General features: G+C 50.2%; 1 protein-coding gene across 1 annotated transcript; it reads right to left on the reverse strand.

Annotated features, from left to right (window-relative positions):
- Window positions 1-4,771: 4,771 nt before the first annotated feature.
- Window positions 4,772-22,528, reverse strand: LOC143981281 (D-3-phosphoglycerate dehydrogenase-like; the record flags this gene model as incomplete). The annotated part of the gene is given in 5 exon segments (XM_077479078.1): window positions 4,772-4,971; window positions 5,497-5,692; window positions 7,653-7,777; window positions 8,483-8,615; window positions 22,376-22,528. Coding segments are annotated over 5 exon segments (735 nt in total), but the record flags the coding sequence as incomplete, so codon positions are not given.
- Between the last annotated feature and the right edge of the window lie 2,776 nt (window positions 22,529-25,304).

Genomic DNA, 25,304 nt, shown 5'->3' on the forward strand with positions numbered 1-25,304 from the left:
TGTAGACATGGGCGCCGTCAATGAATTTGTTTTGTTCCGTTTCGTATTAGCTGTTAATTCCTATTTCGTGTCCGAAATTCAATTTCAGATTCGTCCAAAATATGAATTTTCATTAAGTTCATTAACTTTTCATAACAATTACGAACGTTCGTTATGATGAATTTATCATTATGAGGAGCTCCCTCCATCGCTGTGCTGTGATCATTATGAGGGGCTCCCCCCATTCCTGTGCTGTGATAATTATGAGGGGCCCCTCCCCCATCCCTGTGCTGTGATCATTATGAGGAGCTCCTCCCCCCATCCCTGTGCTGTGATCATTATGAGGGGCCCCTCCCCCATCCATGTGCTGTGATCATTATGAGGGGCTCCCCCCATCCCTGTGCTGTGATCATTATGAGGGGCTCCCCCATCCCTGTGCTGTGATCATTATGAGGGGCTCCCCCATCCCTGTGTTGTGATCATTATGAGGGGCTCCCCCCATCCCTGTGCTGTGGTAATTATGAGGAGCTCCCCCCATCCCTGTGCTGTGATCATTATGAGAGGCTCCCCCATCCCTGTGCTGTAATCATTATGAGGGGCTCCCCCATCCCTGTGCTGTGATCATTATGAGGGCCTCCCCCCATCCCTGTGCTGTGATCATTATGAGGGGCTCCCCCATCCCTGTGCTGTGATCATTATGAGGGGCTCCCCCCATCCCTGTGCTGTGATCATTATGAGGGGCCCCTCCCCCCATCCCTGTGCTGTGATCATTATGAGGGGCCCCTCCCCCCATCCCTGTGCTGTGATCATTATGAGGGGCTCCCCCCATCCCTGTGCTGTGATCATTATGAGGGGCTCCCACCATCCCTGTGCTGTGATCATTATGAGGGGCCCCTCCCCCCATCCCTGTGCTCTGATGACTTCCTGGGTTTTTAACTTCATCATAATGAATAACCGTAATTAATGAACAGTCTTATTTTGTCCGACTCTGAATCTCCCAGCGACTACCAGTACCAGCCTCTCCCATTAAAAAAGGTAATTTTCCCAACCCCCACTCAGCAGCAGAAGAAGAAAACCTCTGATTGGTCAACAAAACACCAGCCACGTTTCCGTTGTAAACGAAATTTCGTATTTTGTACAAAATTCAGATGCATAGAAATTCGTATTTCGGATCCTCCCGAATTTACGGAAATTTTTACAAATTTTCAATTGGTACGAAACGAATCGCACATGTCTGGGCGTCTGTCCTCTAGACACACCAGCTGAAGCCCCACATGGAATCATTCAGCCCGACTCGTTGAAGAGCCCTTTGAAGGCTTAGGTGGTACTCTGGTGGTTCATTGGACAATTCATCAGAGGAGGGCATGGAGGAGAAAAGGGGTGGAGCTGACAAATCCGGCATCATCACCACCAGCTGTATGGAGATGTGGTGGCAAAACAAGCGGCAGCACCGAGCCCTGTCCTGCACCCTTCCGAGTTGCAAGAAGATTCACCAGTGTACTATGAATGAAAAATACAGCGTCCCCGTCCATGCTTGATGGACCACGTGCCAGCAGTAACGTGGACTTTGCAACTGACTGCCTTGCCCAACGATGCCAAAACATTGCCTTCCATGTGATGGTACAGAGCTGGCATGGCCTTATGTGCAAAGAGATAGTGACTGGGATCGGCTGCACATGGGCAAGGCCCAGACAGCTGAGCTGTGGGAAGTGGCCAGGAGATCACAGCTCCACAATGTGATGGCATAGGGTGGCTGCTCTCTACTCTTCCACGATGGTTGCCTCGTTGGGGTTGAGCCTCACTTTCCTCCTCTTCTCTATCCGGCACTCAAGTCGCATCAGTGACCCCATCATCCTCATCATCATCTCCTCCATCCTCATCATTTCCTCCATACTCATTACCACTGGAACCAACTTGGCAATGCGCTGCGGCTGGACTGCCAATTGGTTGTGTACCGGTGTCCTCCTTCCTCTGTAGGCTCACGTTCCTGCCTTCCTCTACCTCAGAACCAACATCAGAATCCAGCAATGGCATCACCAAGGGGCAAGTGGCTGACGCTGTGATCAAATAATTCAGCTGACTCCTCCATGTCTGATGCCGGGGCTATGGCAGGAGTAGATGTGGACAAGGAGGCAGAAGAACCCGCTCTGGTAGCTGCAGGGGACTGCACACTACACTTTGCTTGGGTGATACAGGATGAGGAGGAAGGTTTAGTAAGCCAGTCCACCACTTCCTCTGCATGCTGTGGCTGGATAGCAGTAAAGAGGGGAAATGATGCCGTGCCTGAGGACTGACCACGTCCACGTTTGCCTGTGGACACATATGCTGCCGGCCCCCCTCACAGTGCCATGGGAACGTCTGCCTCTCCTTGTTGGCCTCCCATGATGAATGGGGCTTATTACCAAAATGTAATAGAGATGGGGAAACGTGTAATTGGATGCACTTTATTGAATGGAAACTGGTGTTTGGTGCACTTTAACTGCTACTGGCAGAAATGTCACTTAAATATACTGCAGTAAAACTGCACTGAGGCACTGCAAGATGCTGCAGTAAAATTGTACTGACACTACAATATACTGCACTAAAATTGTACTGACGCAGTGCAATATACTGCAGTAAAATTGTACTGACGCACTACAATATATTGAAGAAAAATTGCACTGGCAAACGTCAACATACTGCAGTAAAACTGCACTGCAATATACTGCAGTAAAATTACACTGACACACTACAATATGCTGCAGTAAAACTGCACTGAGGCACTGCAATATGCTGCAGTAAAATTGTACCAGCACACTTCAATATACTGCAGTAAAACTGCACTGAGGCACTGCAATATATCGCAGTAAAATTGCACTGACACTGCAATATACCGCAGTAAAATTGCACTGACACTACAATATACTGTAGTAAAATTGCACTGACACTACAATATACCGTAGTAAAATTGCACTGACACTACAATATACTGTAGTAAAATTGCACTGACACTATACTGTAGTAAAATTGCACTGACACTACAATATACTGTAGTAAAATTGCACTGACACTACAATATACTGTAGTAAAATTGCACTGACACTACAATATACTGCAGTAAAATTGCACTGACACTACAATATACCGCAGTAAAATTGCACTGACACTACAATATACCGCAGTAAAATTGCACTGACACTACAATATACTGTAGTAAAATTGCACTGACACTACAATATACCGCAGTAAAATTGCACTGACACTACAATATACCGCAGTAAAATTGCACTGACACTACAATATACTGTAGTAAAATTGCACTGACACTACAATATACCGCAGTAAAATTGCACTGACACTACAATATACCGCAGTAAAATTGCACTGACACTACAATATACTGCAGTAAAACTGCACTGATGCACTACAATATACTGCAGTAAAACTGCACTGATGCACTACAATATACTGCAGTAAAATTGCACTGACACTACAATATACTGCAGTAAAACTGCACTGATGCACTACAATATACTGCAGTAAAACTGCACTGATGCACTACAACATACTGCAGTAAAATTGCAACGACGCACTTCACTATACTGCACTATTACTATAAGATCTCTACCCGCGTTTCCTCCACATTTCTGATTGATGCCAACTGATCTCTCATCTCATGTTGGGCAGGTCTGGTATTGGGGGTGGCAAAGTGAATGACACTCTTGATCATGAAGTGTTTTTACAGCAGTCGGTTTGGCCCCATAACATGATCTTTGTACATGAACTCTGGAGACAATCCAACCAACATCATAAGTGTCCAATCCAATCATCTTCACAACCCCCAATTCAGGAAAAACCTCATCAAATTTCCAGTATAATGGGAAGGTCCTGATAAAAAGTGAAAAGCCGTATACTGTATGTATTATACAGCGCCATGTATCTCTGTGGAGTGTGTGTGTGTGTGTGTGTGTGTAATTTATATATATACACACATACATACATACACACACACACACACACATATATACATACATACAGTAAAGGATCTGGTCTTCCTGCAAACAATGACTAAACCATTCACACCTACGTGTGACATCCACCTTTCAAACAGAAAGTGTCCAGTGCTCTAAATTCTTCTCAATAATACATTTGTAGAATGTTGTCCAATGATGTGCAAGGAAATGGTATATTGTAGTGATCAATAAATATGACTGAAATCAAAGCTGCCTGACAATATCCCCGATATCAGATAACAAATCAACTATTCAGAGATGCCTCGCCGTACCTCTAAATGTGCATCAATTCACTCATATGAGTGCATCCTCCACAAGTGACATACACTATATTGTCAAAAGTATTGGGACACCTGCCTTTACACACACATGACATTTAATGACATCCCAGTCTTAGTCCGGAGGGATCAATATCACGTTGGCTCTGTCCTTTGCAGCTATAACAGCTTCACCTCTTCTGGGAAGGCCGTCCACAAGGTTTAGGAGGGTGTCTATGGGGGTGAGGGTGACCATTCTTCAAGAACATTTGTGAGGTCAGGCACTGATGTTGGACGAGAAGACCTGGCTCACAGTCTCCGCTCTAATTCATCCCAAAAGGTGTTCTATCGGAATGAGGTCAGGACTCTTGACTCTGGAATATGGGGGACACATGGGTGTAGATCCTACCCTTCAACGCACAACACTGGACCTCCCATCACAGAGGAGGGAGGAATGTAGCAAACAATGTACATGTTTTCCGACTTGCGGAAGTCGCATGTTCTGCAGCATCTGGACACAAATAAAAGATGAGACACAGCAAGTACCAGCGATACTTTATTGACTACTCTATTGACCAAGAAGAAGAATATGGCACTTTGATGGGTGGAAGGGGATCAGAAGGTGACCTGCAGACAGGATCCCAGGGGCGTCAGGTCGGAGAGGGGCCCGGAGATGAGCGCTATGCTGTACCCTCCGGCAGTGTGGAATGATTCTAGGTGATGTCCGGTGGAGGAGAGGAGCTCTGCCCGAGACAAAAAAAAAAAAAGAGGACAAAAAAGAGGACAAGTCAGTACAACAGCAAAGGACAAGAAGATAGTTCTATCGTTTTATCGTTTTGTTCCCTTCCTTCCATGCAGAATTTAGTTGCCCTTGTGTAGCCCAATGCCCATATATACACACCCACTTCTACCCGACACCTAAACCTTTCACAATGGCAGGTCGTCCTCCTCACTTTCTTTGTATTGTGTTATATATAAAGAGGAAACGTGGATCATGGATTGTGTACGTCACTTAGGGGGTGTTGTTGGCTCTGTTGGTTTTTGTCGGCATGATTTGGATGAAGGGTTTGTGCCTAAAAAGATATTGGTGTTGAGCCTCTGCATACCTTAAAGAAGCATCACCTCAATCATTGCTGAATACCCCCAGCGGACCAATGGCATGTAGCACTTTCACAACGTAGTCACAGTGCTAGATGCCCCCCCGGCCCCCTAAGGAATTCATTCTTGGGTTCAGTTGAGTGGATGGTGGTAATGGAACAGTCACTTACCTAGCAGATTGCCGAGAGAGGCCTCAGTGGTCCACAGAAGTAGAGTCCCGCTCAGCGACACCGGGCTCCGGAAATGTGAAGATGCAGCCTGGAGCAGACACGGCACGGTGCCACTTAATCCACCAACCAGGTGTAGATCTCCGGCAGACACCTTCAGCTTAGTCTCTGTAGAGTCCGCGGAATGGCGGGACGTCACCTAGGACCAAGGAGGAAACATGTCAGCCAATCAGTGACTGAACACTGTGGAGCAATTCAGATGTGGAGAAGTTCGGAAGGCAGGAAGCCAAGATGGTGTGAGGGTATAGGTGGGCGCTGGCAGGGAAGACGGTAAAGGTGAGAGGAATATACTGTACATACCTATCATAGAAGTTTGGTCTATTCAGTGGGAGATGGAAGTAAATCCGAAATGTCAAAGGCAATGATTAATACCACTCTGTCTACCACCTACAATGTTCATCTTTGAAAGACCAACTGACAGGAGTCATAGCCTATGAAGATAGGTCTTCGATTCCCTACTCAAGAGTAAGAATTAAGCCCCATACACACTATCAGATTTTCTGCTGATTTTTTTCTTCAGATTTACCAAAACCATGTAGTGAAGGGCCGGCCTGATTGCAGACACATTGAAACTCCTAAAGGTTTGACCTCATATTATATGGTTTTGGTAAATCTGAAGGAAAAATTCTGCAGAAAATCTGATAGTGTGTATGGGGCTTTAGTTATACCGTATTCATACGTTTCATTGCATCCTGAGGACCAGGGCTCTATCCTGGTTCCAGATGTTCATTTATAGTCGCCCGTCTTCCTACTCATCCTTCTATCTTCAGGTTCGACTTCCTCATCTCTCTACCAAGTCTTGCCTCTGTTCACAAAGTAAATGTAGAGATACAAGGCACTCCAAACTGTGTTTCAATCTTAACATTCGTCACATACAGTACATAGAGCAATGTTTCTGAGCCCTAAAGCAGCTCCTTCACCAAGCAACACGGGACAAGCTCCTTCACCAAGCAACATTGGACAAGCTCCGTCACCAAGCAACACTGGACAAGCTCAGTCGCCAGGCAACACTGGACAAGCTCCTTCACCAAGCAACACTGGACAAGCTCCGTCACCAGGCAACACTGGACAAGCTCCGTCGCCAGGCAACACTGGACAAGCTCCTTCGCCAGGCAACACTGGACAAGCTCCGTCGCCAGGCAACACTGGACAAGCTCCTTCGCCAGGCAACACTGGACAAGCTCCTTCACCAGGCAACACTGGACAAGCTCCTTCGCCAGGCAACACTGGACAAGCTCCTTCGCCAGGCTACACTGGACGAAAAGCTCCTTCGCCAGGCTACACTGGACGAAAAGCTCCTTCGCCAGGCTACACTGGACGAAAAGCTCCTTCGCCAGGCTACACTGGACGAAAAGCTCCTTCGCCAGGCTACACTGGACGAAAAGCTCCTTCGCCAGGCTACACTGGACGAAAAGCTCCTTCGCCAGGCTACACTGGACGAAAAGCTCCTTCGCCAGGCTACAGTGGAGGAAAAGCTCCTTCGCCAGGAAACGGAGGAAAAGCTCCTTCGCCAGGAAACGGAGGAAAAGCTCCTTCGCCAGGAAACGGAGGAAAAGCTCCTTCGCCAGGAAACGGAGGAAAAGCTCCTTCGCCAGGAAACGGAGGAAAAGCTCCTTCGCCAGGAAACGGAGGAAAAGCTCCTTCGCCAGGAAACGGAGGAAAAGCTCCTTCGCCAGGAAACGGAGGAAAAGCTCCTTCGCCAGGAAACGGAGGAAAAGCTCCTTCGCCAGGAAACGGAGGACAAGCTCCTTCATCAGGAAACGGAGGACAAGCTCCTTCATCAGGCTGCTATGAACAACCACCTTCGTATGGAAAGAGCTGTGAAAATATGGAATAGACTTCCACAGGTACTTGTTTTAGCACCTTGGTCAGGTGTGTACTGGTGATCGGTATTCCTGCTGTTCACAAGACATTTGTTCTTTTATGTAATCTTTTAGTTGTAGGACAGTTGCGTTTGAAAATGGATTGATATTAGATTTTACAGGCCTGGAGCAGCAGGATTTGAAGAGTTGGTGGCACATTCAGCAGAGGTGAAGGAAGGACACTTTATTTCTGGGAAGGAGTTTTGTGGTTTGGTGTCAGGCAAGCCAAGAACTCACCTGGATTCCAACTTCCTTGGCAAACAAAGAGGAATTCACCAGGTTGACCTTCTTGTCTGAGTTTTGGAGAAGACCGATGGCCACAGCTGAGCAGAGGAAGGACCCCGAGCTCTTCAGAGGGTCTCCTAATTGAAGAAAGTAGAATTTTGCATTAAAGACAAAACAACATTGGAATTTTCTGCTGATAGATGGACTACAGAAAAGAGTTAATCATCTTTCCCTTAAAATATCATCTATGATGGGTTGAGAAAAGGGTGCAGAGGGTGTCAGCTGTCTCAATATAAACAGCAACTGGCTGAGATAAGCCATCCCAACCTATCAATTCTCCTCTTAATAAAACAAAGAGTAAGTGGTACAGACAGGAGGGACAGAGACACACACGGGGGGGGGGGGGGGACGACGACAGAGGACACAGACAAGGGGGAGGGGGGACAGAGGACACAGACAAGGGGGAGGGGGGACAGAGGACACAGACACGGGGGGGGGGCAGAGGACACAGACAAGGGGGAGGGGGGACAGAGGACACAGACGGGGGGGGGGGGCAGAGACACAGACAGGGGGGGGGGGCAGAGACACAGACAGGGGGGGCAGACAGAGACACACAGACAGGGGGGGGCAGACAGAGACACACAGACAGGGGGGGGGCAGACAGAGACACACAGACAGGGGGGGGGCAGACAGAGACACACAGACAGGGGGGGGGCAGACAGAGACACACAGACAGGGGGGGGGCAGACAGAGACACACAGACAGGGGGGGGGCAGACAGAGACACAGACAGGGGGGGGACAGAGACACAGACAGGGGGAAGGAGGAGACCCCCTGGCTCACCTGATGTGGTCACTTGGACCTCTCCACTGACTTCTGGCAGCATGGATCGGAGGAGGACCCCCAGTGCCTCCCCCAGCTTGATCCAGGGTTTGGTTTCTGGGGAGAAGGCTTTGGTGAGAGCCGGAGCATTGACCTGTAGAGGGAGAAGAAGAGGTGTGAGATATGAGGAACAATCAGAACACAGAAGAGCAGATTACAACCACGAACTGGCCGCCATCCAACATGCAACAGGGAAGGAAATGTTGGCTTCTATTCAACTCTCTAAGTACTGGAAATTTGCATGGAGTCAGAACCTTCCAGGACTGGAAATTTGCATGGAGTCAGAACCTTCCAGGACTGGAAATTTGCATGGAGTCAGAACCTTCCAGGACAGGAAATTTGCATGGAGTCAGAACCTTCCAGGACAGGAAATTTGCATGGAGTCAGAACCTTCCAGGACAGGAAATTTGCATGGAGTCAGAACCTTCCAGGACAGGAAATTTGCATGGAGTCAGAACCTTCCAGGACAGGAAATGTCCATGGAGTCAGAACCTTCCAGGACTGGAAATGTCCATGGAGTCAGAACCTTCCAGGACTGGAAATGTCCATGGAGTCAGAACCTTCCAGGACTGGAAATGTCCATGGAGTCAGAACCTTCCAGGACTGGAAATGTCCATGGAGTCAGAACCTTCCAGGACTGGAAATGTCCATGGAGTCAGAACCTTCCAGGACAGGAAATGTCCATGGAGTCAGAACCTTCCAGGACTGGATTGAATATTGTAAATGGTGAAATGCTAGAAGTCAGATCGCTCTTTTCTTACGGAATGGGCCGACTCATAATACATTAATGAGATGGTCGTTGGGAAGAATTACTCCCTTAGAGATGGCTAAAAAGATGAATGGTGTCAGTGGGAAGTTAATCGGAGAGGCAAAAGATTGTTCATTGCTCAAAGAACCTCTGAGGGAACCCTGGGCATCCGTAGGACCCAGTCTGAGAAAAACAGTTCTTACAGATTGGATAAATCACCACAACATGATGGGTCCAGTTTGTGGAGGCCTCCTCTGTCCCCCCCCCACTATGCTTGGAAAATCTCACCATCTAAAGGCCTCTCTAATGAATCCATAGGTTTGCCTTTGAGGATATCCCCATCTATCCAATCACATAGGAAGCCATTGATGAGACCCTCCCCCAGAATCCCTCTCTGAGGATGGCCCCATCTATCCAATCACATAGGAAGCCATTGATGAACCTTCCTGATGGGAATCTGGAGGATCCATCATTGTAACACTTCTATGGATGACCTGGTGATTTATCATTCTACAGCCATTTCTATTCACTCCAAGACCCCCCCCCCCCATCCTTCTTATATAAGAAATCAAGGGATGTTTGTTACTCTGGGAGAGCGCCACCACTATTCCTATGTGATTATTACATCCTTGTTTATTTTTTTCCTTGCTGTTATACATCTCTGATTATATATTTCCAAAGGTATTGGGACACACACACACACACACATTGGCCCTTTGCCGCTATAACAGCTTCAACACTTCTGGGAAGGCCGTACACAAGGTTTAGGAGATGTGTCTATGGGAATGTTTCACCATTCTTCCAGAAGAGCATTTGTGAGGTCAGCTTTGTGGACTGGTCCAAATCATTTGGCGGAGTGGGGGAGTTGGGTTTGGCCCCTTAGTTCCAGTGAAGGGAACTCTTAAGGCGTCAGCATACCAAGATATTTTGGACAATTTCATGCTCCCAACTTTGTGGGAACAGTTTAAGGATGGTGTGGGGGATGGAGTATCACCGGTTCAGGCTGGTGGTGGGGGGTGTAATGGTGTGGGGGATGGGGTATCACCGGTTCAGGCTGGTGGTGGGGGTGTAATGGTGTGGGGGATGGAGTATCACCGGTTCAGGCTGGTGGTGGGGGTGTAATGGTGTGGGGGATGGAGTATCACCGGTTCAGGCTGGTGGTGGGGGTGTAATGGTGTGGGGGATGGGGTATCACCGGTTCAGGCTGGTGGTGGGGGTGTAATGGTGTGGGGGATGGGATATCACCGGTTCAGGCTGGTGGTGGGGGTGTAATGGTGTGGGGGATGGGATATCACCAGTTCAGGCTGGTGGTGGGGGTGTAATGTTGTGGGGGATGGGATATCACCGGTTCAGGCTGGTGGTGGGGGTGTAATGGTGTGGGGGATGGGGTATCACCGGTTCAGGCTGGTGGTGGGGGTGTAATGGTGTGGGGGATGGAGTATCACCGGTTCAGGCTGGTGGTGGGGGTGTAATGGTGTGGGGGATGGGGTATCACCGGTTCAGGCTGGTGGTGGGGGTGTAATGGTGTGGGGGATGGGATATCACCGGTTCAGGCTGGTGGTGGGGGTGTAATGGTGTGGGGGATGGAGTATCACCGGTTCAGGCTGGTGGTGGGGGTGTAATGGTGTGGGGGATGGGATATCACCGGTTCAGGCTGGTGGTGGGGGTGTAATGGTGTGGGGGATGGGATATCACCAGTTCAGGCTGGTGGTGGGGGTGTAATGTTGTGGGGGATGGGATATCACCGGTTCAGGCTGGTGGTGGGGGTGTAATGGTTGTGGGGGATGGGGTATCACCGGTTCAGGCTGGTGGTGGGGGTGTAATGGTGTGGGGGATGGAGTATCACCGGTTCAGGCTGGTGGTGGGGGTGTAATGGTGTGGGGGATAGGGTATCACCGGTTCAGGCTGGTGGTGGGGGTGTAATGGTGTGGGGGATGGAGTATCACCGGTTCAGGCTGGTGGTGGGGGTGTAATGGTGTGGGGGATGGGATATCACCGGTTCAGGCTGGTGGTGGGGGTGTAATGGTGTGGGGGATGGGATATCACCAGTTCAGGCTGGTGGTGGGGGTGTAATGTTGTGGGGGATGGGATATCACCGGTTCAGGCTGGTGGTGGGGGTGTAATGGTGTGGGGGATGGGGTATCACCGGTTCAGGCTGGTGGTGGGGGTGTAATGGTGTGGGGGATGGAGTATCACCGGTTCAGGCTGGTGGTGGGGGTGTAATGGTGTGGGGGATGGGGTATCACCGGTTCAGGCTGGTGGTGGGGGTGTAATGGTGTGGGGGATGGGATATCACCGGTTCAGGCTGGTGGTGGGGGGTGTAATGGTGTGGGGGATGGGATATCACCGGTTCAGGTTGGTGGTGGGGATGTAATGGTGTGGAGGATGGGATATCACCGGTTCAGGCTGGTGGTGGGGGTGTAATGGTGTGGGGGATGGGATATCACCGGTTCAGGCTGGTGGTGTGGGGGATGGGATATCACCGGTTCAGGCTGGTGGTGGGGGTGTAATGGTGTGGGGGATGGGATATCACCGGTTCAGGCTGGTGGTGGAGGTGTAATGGTGTGGGGGATGGTATATCACCGGTTCAGGCTGGTGGTGGGGGTGTAATGGTGTGGGGGATGGGGTATCACCGGTTCAGGGTGGTGGTGGGGGTGTAATGGTGTGGGGGATGGAGTATCACCGGTTCAGGCTGGTGGTGGGGGTGTAATGGTGTGGGGGATGGGGTATCACCGGTTCAGGCTGGTGGTGGGGGTGTAATGGTGTGGGGGATGGAGTATCACTGGTTCAGGCTGGTGGTGGGGGTGTAATGGTGTGGGGGATGGGGTATCACCAGTTCAGGCTGGTGGTGGGGGTGTAATGGTGTGGGGGATGGAGTATCACCGGTTCAGGCTGGTGGTGGGGGTGTAATGGTGTGGGGGATGGGATATCACCGGTTCAGGCTGGTGGTGGGGGTGTAATGGTGTGGGGGATGGGATATCACCAGTTCAGGCTGGTGGTGGGGGTGTAATGTTGTGGGGGATGGGATATCACCGGTTCAGGCTGGTGGTGGGGGTGTAATGGTGTGGGGGATGGGGTATCACCGGTTCAGGCTGGTGGTGGGGGTGTAATGGTGTGGGGGATGGAGTATCACCGGTTCAGGCTGGTGGTGGGGGTGTAATGGTGTGGGGGATGGGGTATCACCGGTTCAGGCTGGTGGTGGGGGTGTAATGTGTGGGGGATGGGATATCACCGGTTCAGGCTGGTGGTGGGGGGTGTAATGGTGTGGGGGATGGGATATCACCGGTTCAGGTTGGTGGTGGGGATGTAATGGTGTGGAGGATGGGATATCACCGGTTCAGGCTGGTGGTGGGGGTGTAATGGTGTGGGGGATGGGATATCACCGGTTCAGGCTGGTGGTGTGGGGGATGGGATATCACCGGTTCAGGCTGGTGGTGGGGGTGTAATGGTGTGGGGGATGGGATATCACCGGTTCAGGCTGGTGGTGGAGGTGTAATGGTGTGGGGGATGGTATATCACCGGTTCAGGCTGGTGGTGGGGGTGTAATGGTGTGGGGGATGGGGTATCACCGGTTCAGGGTGGTGGTGGGGGTGTAATGGTGTGGGGGATGGAGTATCACCGGTTCAGGCTGGTGGTGGGGGTGTAATGGTGTGGGGGATGGGGTATCACCGGTTCAGGCTGGTGGTGGGGGTGTAATGGTGTGGGGGATGGAGTATCACTGGTTCAGGCTGGTGGTGGGGGTGTAATGGTGTGGGGGATGGGGTATCACCGGTTCAGGCTGGTGGTGGTGGTGTAATGGTGTGGGGGATGGGGTATCACCGGTTCAGGCTGGTGGTGGGGGTGTAATGGTGTGGGGGATGGGGTATCACCGGTTCAGGCTGGTGGTGGGGGTGTAATGGTGTGGGGGATGGGGTATCACCGGTTCAGGCTGGTGGTGGGAGTGTAATGGTGTGGGGGATGGGGTATCACCGGTTCAGGCTGGTGGTGGGGGTGTAATGGTGTGGGGGATGGGGTGTCCTTCCAGCAAGATAATGCCCCATGTCACAAAGCTCCAATCATCTCACCACTGGACAATGAGGTCCCTGTCCTCCAATGGCCTCCACACTCACCACATCTCATCCAGTAGAGCACCTTTGGGATGTGGTGGAATCATTTGGCATCATGGATGTGCAGCCAACAAATCTGCAGCAACTCTGAACTCTGATGTCACTATGGAGCAAAATCTCTGAGGAACGTTTCCAACACCTTGTTGTATCTCCGCCACCAAGAATGGAGGCCAAAGGGGGTCCAACCCGCTACCAGCAAGGGGCACCTAATAAAAGGGTCCAGTGAGGGTATATAAAAAGACTGGTATAGATGGGCATCGGTAGGTATAGATATAGAAGACTGGGTGATCTCAGGAAGTGATGACGCCGGTCGGAGGACGAGTCATACAGAAATCAGAAGACATTTAGGACTTCCTCGTGTAACCCACAACCCCCCACCCCCCACCCCCCTCGGATCTCATTACTGGCTGAGAGCAGAACGAGCTTCGGAGGGGGTCAGGAAATGTAAGAGGAACTCAGATCTTTATTATACATATATATAGGAGATCAACGTCATCCAGACGTATAATTGTCCTACAGAGCCTTGCAAAAGTATTCACCCCCCCCCCCCCTCGGCTTTTCACCTATTTTGTAACATCACAGCCTTTAGTTCGACGTTTCTTTAATCTGAATTCTATGTGATGATCAGAACACAATAGTCTAAGTTGGTGAAGTAAAATTAGAAAAATATAAAACATAAAACTATTTTTCAGAAATAAAAAACTGATAATTGTCATGTGTGTATGTAATCATCCCCCTTTGTTATGAAGCCCATAAAATCTCTGGTGCCGCCAATTACCTTCAGAAGTCACATGATTAGTGAAATGATGTCACCTGTGTGCAATCTAAGTGTCACATGACCTGTCATTACATAGACACACCTTTGTGAAAGGCCCCAGAGGCGGCAACACCTAAGCAAGAGGCACCACTAACCAAACACGGCCATGAAGACCAAGGAACTCTCCAGACAAGTAAGGGGACAATGGTGTTGAGAAGTACAAGTCAGGGTTGGGTTATAAAATAATCTCCAAATCTTTGATGATCTCTAGGAGCGCCATCACATCCATCATAACCAAATGGAAAGAACATGGCACAACCGCAAACCTGCCAAGAGACGGCCGCACACCAAAACTCACAGAGCGGGCAAGGAGGGCATTAATCAGAGAGGAGCACAGAGACCTAAGGAAACCCTGGAGGAGCTGCAGAGTTCCACAGCAGAGACTGGAGGATCTGTACATAGGAGGGCAATGAGCCGTACGCTCCATAGAGTTGGGCTTTATGGCAGAGTGGCCAGAAGAAAAACATTACTTTCACCAAACAACAAAATGTATGGAGGAAGGTGATGTGGTCTGATGTATGGAGGAAGGTGATCTGGTCTGATGTATGGAGGAAGGTGATCTGGTCTGATGTATGGAGGAAGGTGCTCTGGTCTGATGTATGGAGGAAGGTGATCTGCTCTGATGTATGGAGGAAGGTGATCTGGTCTGATGTATGGAGGAAGGTGATCTGGTCTGATGTATGGAGGAAGGTGATCTGCTCTGATGTATGGAGGAAGGTGATCTGCTCTGATGTATGGAGGAAGGTGATCTGGTCTGATGTATGGAGGAAGGTGATCTGCTCTGATGTATGGAGGAAGGTGATCTGCTCTGATGTATGGAGGAAGGTGCTCTGCTCTGATGTATGGAGGAAGGTGATCTGGTCTGATGTATGGAGGAAGGTGATCTGCTCTGATGTATGGAGGAAGGTGATCTGCTCTGATGTATGGAGGAAGGTGATCTGCTCTGATGTATGGAGGAAGGTGATCTGCTCTGATGTATGGAGGAAGGTGATCTGCTCTGATGTATGGAGGAAGGTGATCTGGTCTGATGTATGGAGGAAGGTGATCTGGTCTGATGTATGGAGAAAGGTGATCTGGTCTGATGTATGGAGAAAGGTGATCTGGTCTGATGTATGGAGGAAGGTGATCTGGTCTGATGTATGGAGGAAGGTGATCTGGTCTGATGTACGGAGGAAGGTGATCTGGTCTGATGTACGGAGGAAGGTGATCTGGTCTGATGTATGGAGGAAGGTGATCTGCTCTGATGTATGGAGGAAGGTGATCTGGTCTGATGTATGGAGGAAGGTGATCTGCTCTGATGTACGGAGGAAGGTGATCTGCTCTGATGTACGGAGGAAGGTGATCTGGTCTGATGTATGGAGGAAGGTGCTCTGGTCTGATGTATGGAGGAAGGTGATCTGGTCTGATGTATGGAGGAAGGTGATCTGCTCTGATGTATGGAGGAAGGTGATCTGCTCTGATGTATGGAGGAAGGTGATCTGCTCTGATGTACGGAGGAAGGTGATCTGCTCTGATGTACGGAGGAAGGTGATCTGGTCTGATGTATGGAGGAAGGTGATCTGGTCTGAAGTATGGAGGAAGGTGATCTGGTCTGATGTATGGAGGAAGGTGATCTGCTCTGATGTATGGAGGAAGGTGATCTGCTCTGATGTACGGAGGAAGGTGATCTGGTCTGATGTACGGAGGAAGGTGATCTGGTCTGATGTATGGAGGAAGGTGATCTGGTCTGATGTATGGAGGAAGGTGATCTGGTCTGATGTATGGAGGAAGGTGATCTGGTCTGATGTATGGAGGAAGGTGATCTGGTCTGATGTATGGAGGAAGGTGATCTGGTCTGATGTATGGAGGAAGGTGATCTGGTCTGATGTATGGAGGAAGGTGATCTGCTCTGATGTACGGAGGAAGGTGATCTGGTCTGATGTACGGAGGAAGGTGATCTGGTCTGATGTATGGAGGAAGGTGATCTGGTCTGATGTATGGAGGAAGGTGATCTGGTCTGATGTATGGAGGAAGGTGATCTGGTCTGATGTATGGAGGAAGGTGATCTGGTCTGATGTATGGAGGAAGGTGATCTGGTCTGATGTATGGAGGAAGGTGATCTGGTCTGATGTACGGAGGAAGGTGATCTGGTCTGATGTATGGAGGAAGGTGATCTGGTCTGATGTATGGAGGAAGGTGATCTGCTCTGATGTATGGAGGAAGGTGATCTGGTCTGATGTACGGAGGAAGGTGATCTGGTCTGATGTATGGAGGAAGGTGATCTGGTCTGATGTACGGAGGAATGGGGCAAAAATCCAAAGTGACTTGGAGCTGTGATATCCGCAAAAGGCGGCTCTACAAAGTACTGAATTTAGTACGCTGGATTCAGCCAACCACCATTACTGCAGATTTGTAGAGGAACTCTTGTGAGACGTTGAGGGAGGAAGGAAACCTCCTACTAGTGATCTTCGCAGCCTGTGGCCCAGGGGGGGGTGGGGGGAGGGTGGTGACAAGGTTTATGATAACACATCATGTGTGACCGTGTGAATCTTTGCAATCACCTCCTCCACTTCCCCCCCGGAGCTATTTATACCGTCACACGTCTGACCTTTATCAAAGCAAATCTTCACCCCTAGGGGCCCCAAACTTCAGGAAACCTCTCTCCTCCACATATCGGACGCTGGAATTCTCTGGTACGGACCCCTCTATCAATTCCCCAGAAAAAGGGGAGCATATCTGCCCCCCCCCCCTTTATTCTATAAAGGAGGCTTCCAGATTCTAGAACCCCCAGTTCTTTTTGGGGGGACTGCATATGAACATTGGGATAAGGGTGCCTTGCATGGGGGGGGGGGGGGCTTTGCACAGCGATTTGCTGACTACTGACCAGAGTGGCCAATCTGTAAATTGGAGAAACCTTCATTTCCCAGCATCCAATGGCAGACAGCTGTGCAGAGGAAATGCGGTCCCCCGGCACTCAGTAAACTTTTCTCCATTTATACTCCATGTGTCATCATAGCAGCCCACAAACAATAAAAATAAATAAAATTCCGCAGACATCACTGGGAGCCAGGCATTGGCCCAAAATGATATTGTCCAAGGTTTGCCCTACAGAAGCCCTGCAAATTACAGAAACGCGTCGGTACCATTATTTATGGCAGAGATCCTCAAAGAGTTGATCAGGAGTCACATGCAGCATGGCCGTCTTCTTCCAGCTGCTCAGGCATTTAAAGGATTTTGGGATGGAGAAGGTTTACATGACCATATCTACATCACAGCCAGTGGGCATGGTCCCATCGCGGGACAGGCACCACTAGGCTTGATCCCATCACGGGACAGGCACCACTAGGCATGGTCCCATCACGGGACAGGCACCAGTAAGGCATGGTCCCATCACGGGACAGGCAGCACTAGGCATGGTCCCATCACGGGACAGGCACCACTAGGCATGGTCCCATCACGGGACAGGCACCAGTAAGGCATGGTCCCATCACGGGACAGGCACCAGTAAGGCATGGTCCCATCACGGGACAGGCACCAGTAAGGCATGGTCCCATCACGGGACAGGCACCAGTAAGGCATGGTCCCATCACGGGACAGGCACCAGTAAGGCATGGTCCCATCACGGGACAGGCACCAGTAAGGCATGGTCCCATCACGGGACAGGCACCAGTAAGGCATGGTCCCATCACGGGACAGGCACCAGTAAGGCATGGTCCCATCACGGGACAGACACCAGTAAGGCATGGTCCCATCACGGGACAGGCACCAGTAAGGCATGGTCCCATCACGGGACAGGCACCAGTAAGGCATGGTCCCATCACGGGACAGGCACCAGTAAGGCATGGTCCCATCACGGGACAGGCACCAGTAAGGCATGGTCCCATCACGGGACAGGCACCAGTAAGGCATGGTCCCATCACGGGACAGGCACCAGTAAGGCATGGTCCCATCACGGGACAGGCACCAGTAAGGCATGGTCCCATCACGGGACAGGCACCAGTAAGGCATGGTCCCATCACGGGACAGGCACCAGTAAGGCATGGTCCCATCACGGGACAGGCACCAGTAAGGCATGGTCCCATCACGGGACAGGCACCAGTAAGGCATGGTCCCATCACGGGACAGGCACCAGTAAGGCATGGTCCCATCACGGGACAGGCACCAGTAAGGCATGGTCCCTCACGGGACAGGCACCAGTAAGGCATGGTCCCTCACGGGACAGGCACCAGTAAGGCATGGTCCCTCACGGGACAGGCACCAGTAAGGCATGGTCCCTCACGGGACAGGCACCAGTAAGGCATGGTCCCTCACGGGACAGGCACCAGTAAGACAGGGCCCCTCACGGGACAGGCACCAGTAAGACAGGGCCCCTCACGGGACAGGCACCAGTAAGACAGGGCCCCTCACGGGACAGGCACCAGTAGACAGGGCCCCTCACGGGACAGGCACCAGTAGACAGGGCCCCTCACGGGACAGGCACCAGTAGACAGGGCCCCTCACGGGACAGGCACCAGTAGACAGGGCCCCTCACGGGACAGGCACCAGTAGACAGGGCCCCTCACGGGACAGGCACCAGTAGACAGGGCCCCTCACGGGACAGGCACCAGTAGACAGGGCCCCTCACGGGACAGGCTCCAGTAGACAGGGCCCCTCACGGGACAGGCACCAGTAGACATGGCCCATCATGAGACAGGCACCAGTAGGCATGTTCCATCACGAGACAGGCACCAGTAGGCATGTTCCATCACGAGACAGGCACCAGTAGACAGCACCCCTTATGGGACAGCAGGCACCAGTAGACATGGCCTCTCACGGGACAGGAATCAGTAGTTATAGGGACCACATGATCATTGCCTGTCCTGACCTGGCTACATCCCATTGTTAAGATGCAATAGTCATGACATGAAGAAGAGGTCAGCAGACAGGAGGCCATACTCCTGTTATGCTGGTTGGGTGACACTGAGATGGTTTTGGCCTCCCCACCCCTTATGTTTTACTGGTGTCAAAGGCAGCCATGACAATTGGCGAGGGGTGTATACACAAGATGTAGGCTAGGAAAGTGAAAAATTTGGGGGGACCTTCTAGAAGGATCCCTACTTCCAGGCTTTGCCTTCTGAGGATGTCAATATATGGGTCTAGAATCTAGGAGTCTAGTCCCGACTTCCCAGACTGCTGTCTAGGAATAAACGTAGCTGTGAGAGGTCCATTGTCTGTCAGGACATTGTCTGGGAAGCAGAAGTAGGGATTCATTCTCCTGGCTGCAAAGTAGGGATTCACTCTCCTGGCTGCAAAGTAGGGATTCACTCTCCTGGCTGCAAAGTAGGGATTCACTCTCCTGGCTGCAAAGTAGGGATTCACTCTCCTGGCTGCAAAGTAGGGATTCACTCTCCTGGCTGCAAAGTAGGGATTCATTCTCCTGGCTGCCCATCTGGGCCTAGAGTGTCCAAGGATGGCCTGCTGCAGAGACATGAGAAACTGAAAGGTAGACACCCCTCTGAGCCTACAGACTCTACAATGGCCTATGGCAGAGACCCAAAGAACCTCAATCTGACCCGTGACAGAGGTCAAAAGAAGCCGCAGATTCTAGGCTGGCCTGTGGCAGAGACGTAGGAAACTGGAGGACAGCTGCCATCGGTCAGGAACCTCATGCACCAAGAGCTCATTTTCGTGTGCATGGATGTGAGCGTAGGAGGTGAACAAGACGTGCAAGGACAAGAAAAAGTAGGCATGGATCACGGCACACCCATGCATGCACGGGCGCGCCCACTGATCCTGGAGCCCGGGGGCCTTTTTTAAACCCGAGGTCTGCCTAGCCTCATTGCTGTCCTCCGCTCCGATCTCCGATTCCGAGAATCTGCTGATCCGACGCTTCTCTTTGGATTCCCTTTGCCGGTTATATCTGCTGCTCATCTTTGTTATTGGCCCCAGCCTGGACTTCTGACCACGCCTCCTGACTTAGTACCTCCCTGCCAGCACGTTGCCGACTACCGGACTGCCCGTTTCTGACCTTGAACATGATTGTGATCCTGTGCCCATCTGCCGCTGACCATAGCTGGTGACCCAACTCCATATTGCCACTGGGTGCAGGTCTGCATTTTTCCAAACTCAAGTTCACTACTGCAGCTTGCTGGCACTTGTGCCCTTCCACTGCCCTAGCAGTCCCTGCCTCCACCACCGGGGGGGGGGCTTGGACGGGAATTGTGCAAGAGCCTACCTTCGTCATCTCAGGCTCCACCAGTGACACCATCTGGGCCTATAGAAGAGGTTTTTGGGTATCTTGTACCCCAAACCCTCTCTCCCAAAGACAGCTGAGCCAATAAGACGATTAAAATGTACTGATTCGGGGTAGTGTCAGGGCCATTTTTAAGGCAGGGCAAAAGGGGCAGCCGCCCTGGGCCCTGTCATTCTTGTGGGGCCCAAAGCAGCTGCCTCATACTTGCCAACTATCCTGGTGTAAATTCCCTCGTCCTTTGGAGGTTTTAGTCCTGTGATGTGTCCCAATATCTCAGTGTGAAGTGCTGCTACTAATGCTGCCCAGCCCTGCCCTATTGTTGTATAAAGATGACTCACCTGCAGACCCTGTCTTTACATGTAAATTACCGGCATTCATATGTAAATGGGGGTGGCCAACGGCATTGTATATCATGCACCCCCTGAGGTCATATCCGCAATAATCTCTAGCAACCAATAAACAAGCAGAAATCATGTGCTGTAACCTCTGGCAACCAGTCGGTGAGCGGTAATGATACACTGTAACCTCTGGCAACCAGTCAGTGAGCGGTAATGATACACCGTAACCTCTGGCAACCAGTCAGTGAGCAGTAATGCTACACCGTAACCTCTGGCAACCAGTCAGTGAGCGGTAATGATACACCGTAACCTCTGGCAACCAGTCAGTGAGCGGTAATGATACACCGTAACCTCTGGCAACCAGTCAGTGAGCGGTAATGATACACCGTAACCTCTGGCAACCAGTCAGTGAGCGGTAATGATACACCGTAACCTCTGGCAACCAGTCAGTGAGCGGTAATGATACACCGTAACCTCTGGCAACCAGTCAGTGAGCGGTAATGATACACCGTAACCTCTGGCAACCAGTCAGTGAGCGGTAATGATACACCGTAACCTCTGGCAACCAGTCAGTGAGCGGTAATGATACACCGTAACCTCTGGCAACCAGTCAGTGAGCGGTAATGATACACCGTAACCTCTGGCAACCAGTCAGTGAGCGGTAATGATACACCGTAACCTCTGGCAACCAGTCAGTGAGCGGTAATGATACACCGTAACCTCTGGCAACCAGTCATTGAGCGATAATGATACACCGTAACCTCTGGCAACCAGTCAGTGAGCGGTAATGATACACCGTAACCTCTGGCAACCAGTCAGTGAGCGGTAATGATACACCGTAACCTCTGGCAACCAGTCAGTGAGCGGTAATGATACACCGTAACCTCTGGCAACCAGTCAGTGAGCGGTAATGATACACCGTAACCTCTGGCAACCAGTCAGTGAGCGGTAATGATACACCGTAACCTCTGGCAACCAGTCAGTGAGTGGTAATGATACACTGTAACCTCTGGCAACCAATTGCAATAGCTGCCTGATCTGATTCAGTAAACTGATTTTTTTTAGTCTAACTGCTATTTATTGTATGTCTTAGAGCAAGCAGAGAGCAAAACTGCATGAGGGGCCCCCCCAAGAAAAGTTTTGCCCGGGGTCCAATCAATATTAAAGACGGCCCTGGGTAGTGTAAGGTCTTTATGGGGGTAGGCCAAAAGTAGGATGGCTTGCTGGCCTTCCATCATTGTCATCTTATACAGCCTTTAGAAACCAGGGTGAACCCACCATATGACCTGAACGCTGGTTGGGGGGGGGGGGGGGGTTCAGCTTTTACGTGCATGAGAGTAAAGTAACCATGACAACGGTTGTCAACCTTGTATGCTGTCACTGTGTGGTGTTCATATCTCCAGCCTGTAGAGGTCACTGTTCACACCTGTATAATATATATATATCTCCATACTCTGTATAGGTCCCCATCTTATGGATGCCAAAACTTATTAGAGCACTACTCTGCCCCCCACTATGGGACACAACAACATGTATTGTAAAAAAAAAAAAAAAAAAAAAAAAAAAAAAGGTATAAAATACTACAAAACACACAGGAGAGCGTCACGAGAACACGACCCATCGGCTCTACTCACCGCTCCGACCAGAGCGCGTTCCTTCACCAGGTCCACAATCTGCTGCGCAATCTCCTCCCCGCAGCGGTTCTGGGCTTCGTGCGTGCTGGCCCCCAGGTGGGGGAGGCTGATCACCAGCGGGTGGTCTACGAGGGCCCGATCCCGGGGTGGTTCCTGGGTAGGAGGGCGTTAAAAAAAAAAAGAAAAGAAAAAAAAAAAAAGGAATTTAGTGATAAGCCCCCCAGATTTCTCACGTGGAAAAAAATAAATAAAATTTTTAACTAAAACTAGGGATGAAGACCACATTTCTGCAAAGTTACATTTGGGGCAATATGACCAATTTCACATCGGCAAAACATTGCTAAAAAAAATAAAAAAAAAAGAAAAAAAAAAAAAAGAAGGATAAGTAAATTTTACAAATAAATAAATGAAAAAGCTCCCCGGTCAGCCTGCTCATAGACACACAAGCACATATGTACGGTAAGGCGCTCAGATATATGTAAACAATTGCGCAGCACATAGTGACAGAAAGGATTCTCGGTTCCTCATTTATGGTTCTCTTGAAACTGATGAGCTGTAAAATGCGTTTGAAGTGTCGCCTATAAATAACTTTGGGTGTCGTAATTTTTCCACACTTGGCGGACCCTGATGCAGTTTTGAGGCCGGGCATATATGGCATCAGATAACTCCGTACAGCCTCGTATATTATTTTATAAAATAAAAAAAATAAAATAAATGGGGAGGACCGTATCATGTGTGTGCACTAGAAATTTATTTATTTATTTATTTTTTTTTTTTAAGAAAAAAAATAGATTGGATGAGCAAATTGTGCAAATATTGCATGACATTAAAAAATTTCTGACATATAATTCTACAGGGCCTTCTTTTCGGTCCCTATGAAACACTTGGGACTGTAAAGTCGCATGACAAGAGGTACCCCATGATTTCCGTTCATATCTGTGCCACTTCAAAAGTATTCCTCTGCACTACCAACAGAAGAAGAAGACGGCTCCAGGCCGACGTCTCATGATGCTCCTCACCTGCTGATGGGAAGGCTGGACGGCCGCACTCTGTTAGAACCTTTATTGAAGACGGTTTAAAAAGTCTTCTGGTACAAAAAGACATCAGAGGCTCAGGATCAAGTCCTCCCATTATTATTATTATTATTTTTTTAAATAAATGATATATTAGGCTGTACCGAGTTATTGACGAAGCACCCCATAGCGGGGTCATGGCCGAGCCCCCCCATAGCGGGGTCATGACCGAGCACCCCCATACTGGTGTGAAACATGCCAGCTTCTCATTGATCTTGTGTTGTGTTTCTGATGTCTTTGGCTGTGATGTCAGACAAATCGCACCCCTCCCCTCAACAATACCAGGCTATGTGCCCTCAACATGGGGGGGGGGTCCACCCAAAGCACCTCGTTTCATATTGAAGGGGACAAGAACCTTTTCCCCCCACCACCCTGGCCCGGTGGTTGTGGGGGAAGCGGAGGGTGATTTATTAGACCCTGGAAGTCCCTTTTAACAAGGATTCCGCCCCCCCAGGGCCTCAGGGGGGAGGGGGGAGCTGTGCACGAAAGAGGAAGAAAGAAGAAAGGAGGGAGGAGGATGAGGGGAGCTGTGCACGAAGACAGAGGAGGAGGAGGAGGGGGTGGAGCTAGCTGTGCACCGAGGAGGAGGAGGGCTGTGCACGGAGGAGGAGGAGCAGCAGCAGGAGGAGGAGGAGGGCGGCTATGCACAGAGGAGGGGGGGAGCTGTGCACGGAGGAGGAGGAGGGGGTGGAGCTAGCTGTGCACCGAGGAGGAGGAGGGCTGTGCACGGAGGAGGAGGAGCAGCAGCAGAGGAGGAGGAGGGGGGCGGCTATGCACAGAGGAGGGGGGCTGTGCACGGAGGAGGAGGGGGTGGAGCTAGATGTGCACCGAGGAGGAGGGGGGCTGTGCACCAAGGAGGGGGGAGGGGCTGCTTTATCACAGTTAGCATTGCAGGTCACCTTAGAAGATATCGATATTTCTTCCTCTAAAGAAAATGCAGAACATTTGGGGAGTTTTTAGGCGATTTTGAATCCAAAAATGCAAAATTTTAATGCGTGCGAAAAATGAAAATAAATAAAGAAAAAGAAAAGAAATCACCACAAAGTGCAACTTTTTTATATTTTTAAAGTGAACACTTTTTTTTTTATTTTTTTATTCCCCTCCTCAATCCACACCTAGGTGAGGAGGAAGTATCCGGACCGCGCGCATGCGCAACCGTGCTGCAAGCCCCTCCAGCTTCCCCTGTGGAATTTCTGTGCATGTGCAAGATCCCGCAAGCTGCCTCCTGTGATGCATGATGTAGATCTCGTGCATGCGCAGACACGCCGCGAGGCTCTGCCAGGTCACATAGGCAGAAAAAAAAAAAAAGAAAACAGCCGGCATGTCTGCGCATGCGCCAGATCTTGATTCAAGATGGCAGACCCCAAAGAAGAGCAATATAGGGAGAACTTTGCTTGCAGGCCAAGGCAATGCCGGACTCCATGGACTGGAGATGAGCGATGAGGATTGTGTCCCTTGCGGGGTTCAGGGCGGTCATTTCCTGTCTGTTCCAGTCAGAGAAGCAGCTAATCAAGCATCAGCTGAGCTCAGTTAGCTGCTTTGGAGGTCAGAGAAGATGTCAGATCCATTACATCCTTGATGTCTCCATAAAAAAGGGCCTGTGACTTTCCCAAAGCTATCACAAGGGGGGGTCGTTACCAATAAAGTTAAATAGAAAAAAAAAAAAAAAAAAAAAAAAGGGAGAAAAAAAAAAAAAAAAAAAAAAAAAAAAAAAAGGGAAAAAAAAAAAAAATTTACTTTTTTTTTTCTTAAAAGTACAACTAAAAAGGCAAAACTTTTTTTTTAGTTTTGCATAAAGTGGAGATGGATTAGAACCCGTCAGTTTTTATTGCTGTCCGTGTCTCCGGAGATCCCCC

Source organism: Lithobates pipiens, unplaced genomic scaffold (assembly GCF_037356315.1).
Source record: "Lithobates pipiens isolate NorthernLeopardFrog02 unplaced genomic scaffold, aLitPip1_a1.2 Scaffold_131, whole genome shotgun sequence".
Lineage (NCBI taxonomy): Eukaryota > Metazoa > Chordata > Amphibia > Anura > Ranidae > Lithobates > Lithobates pipiens.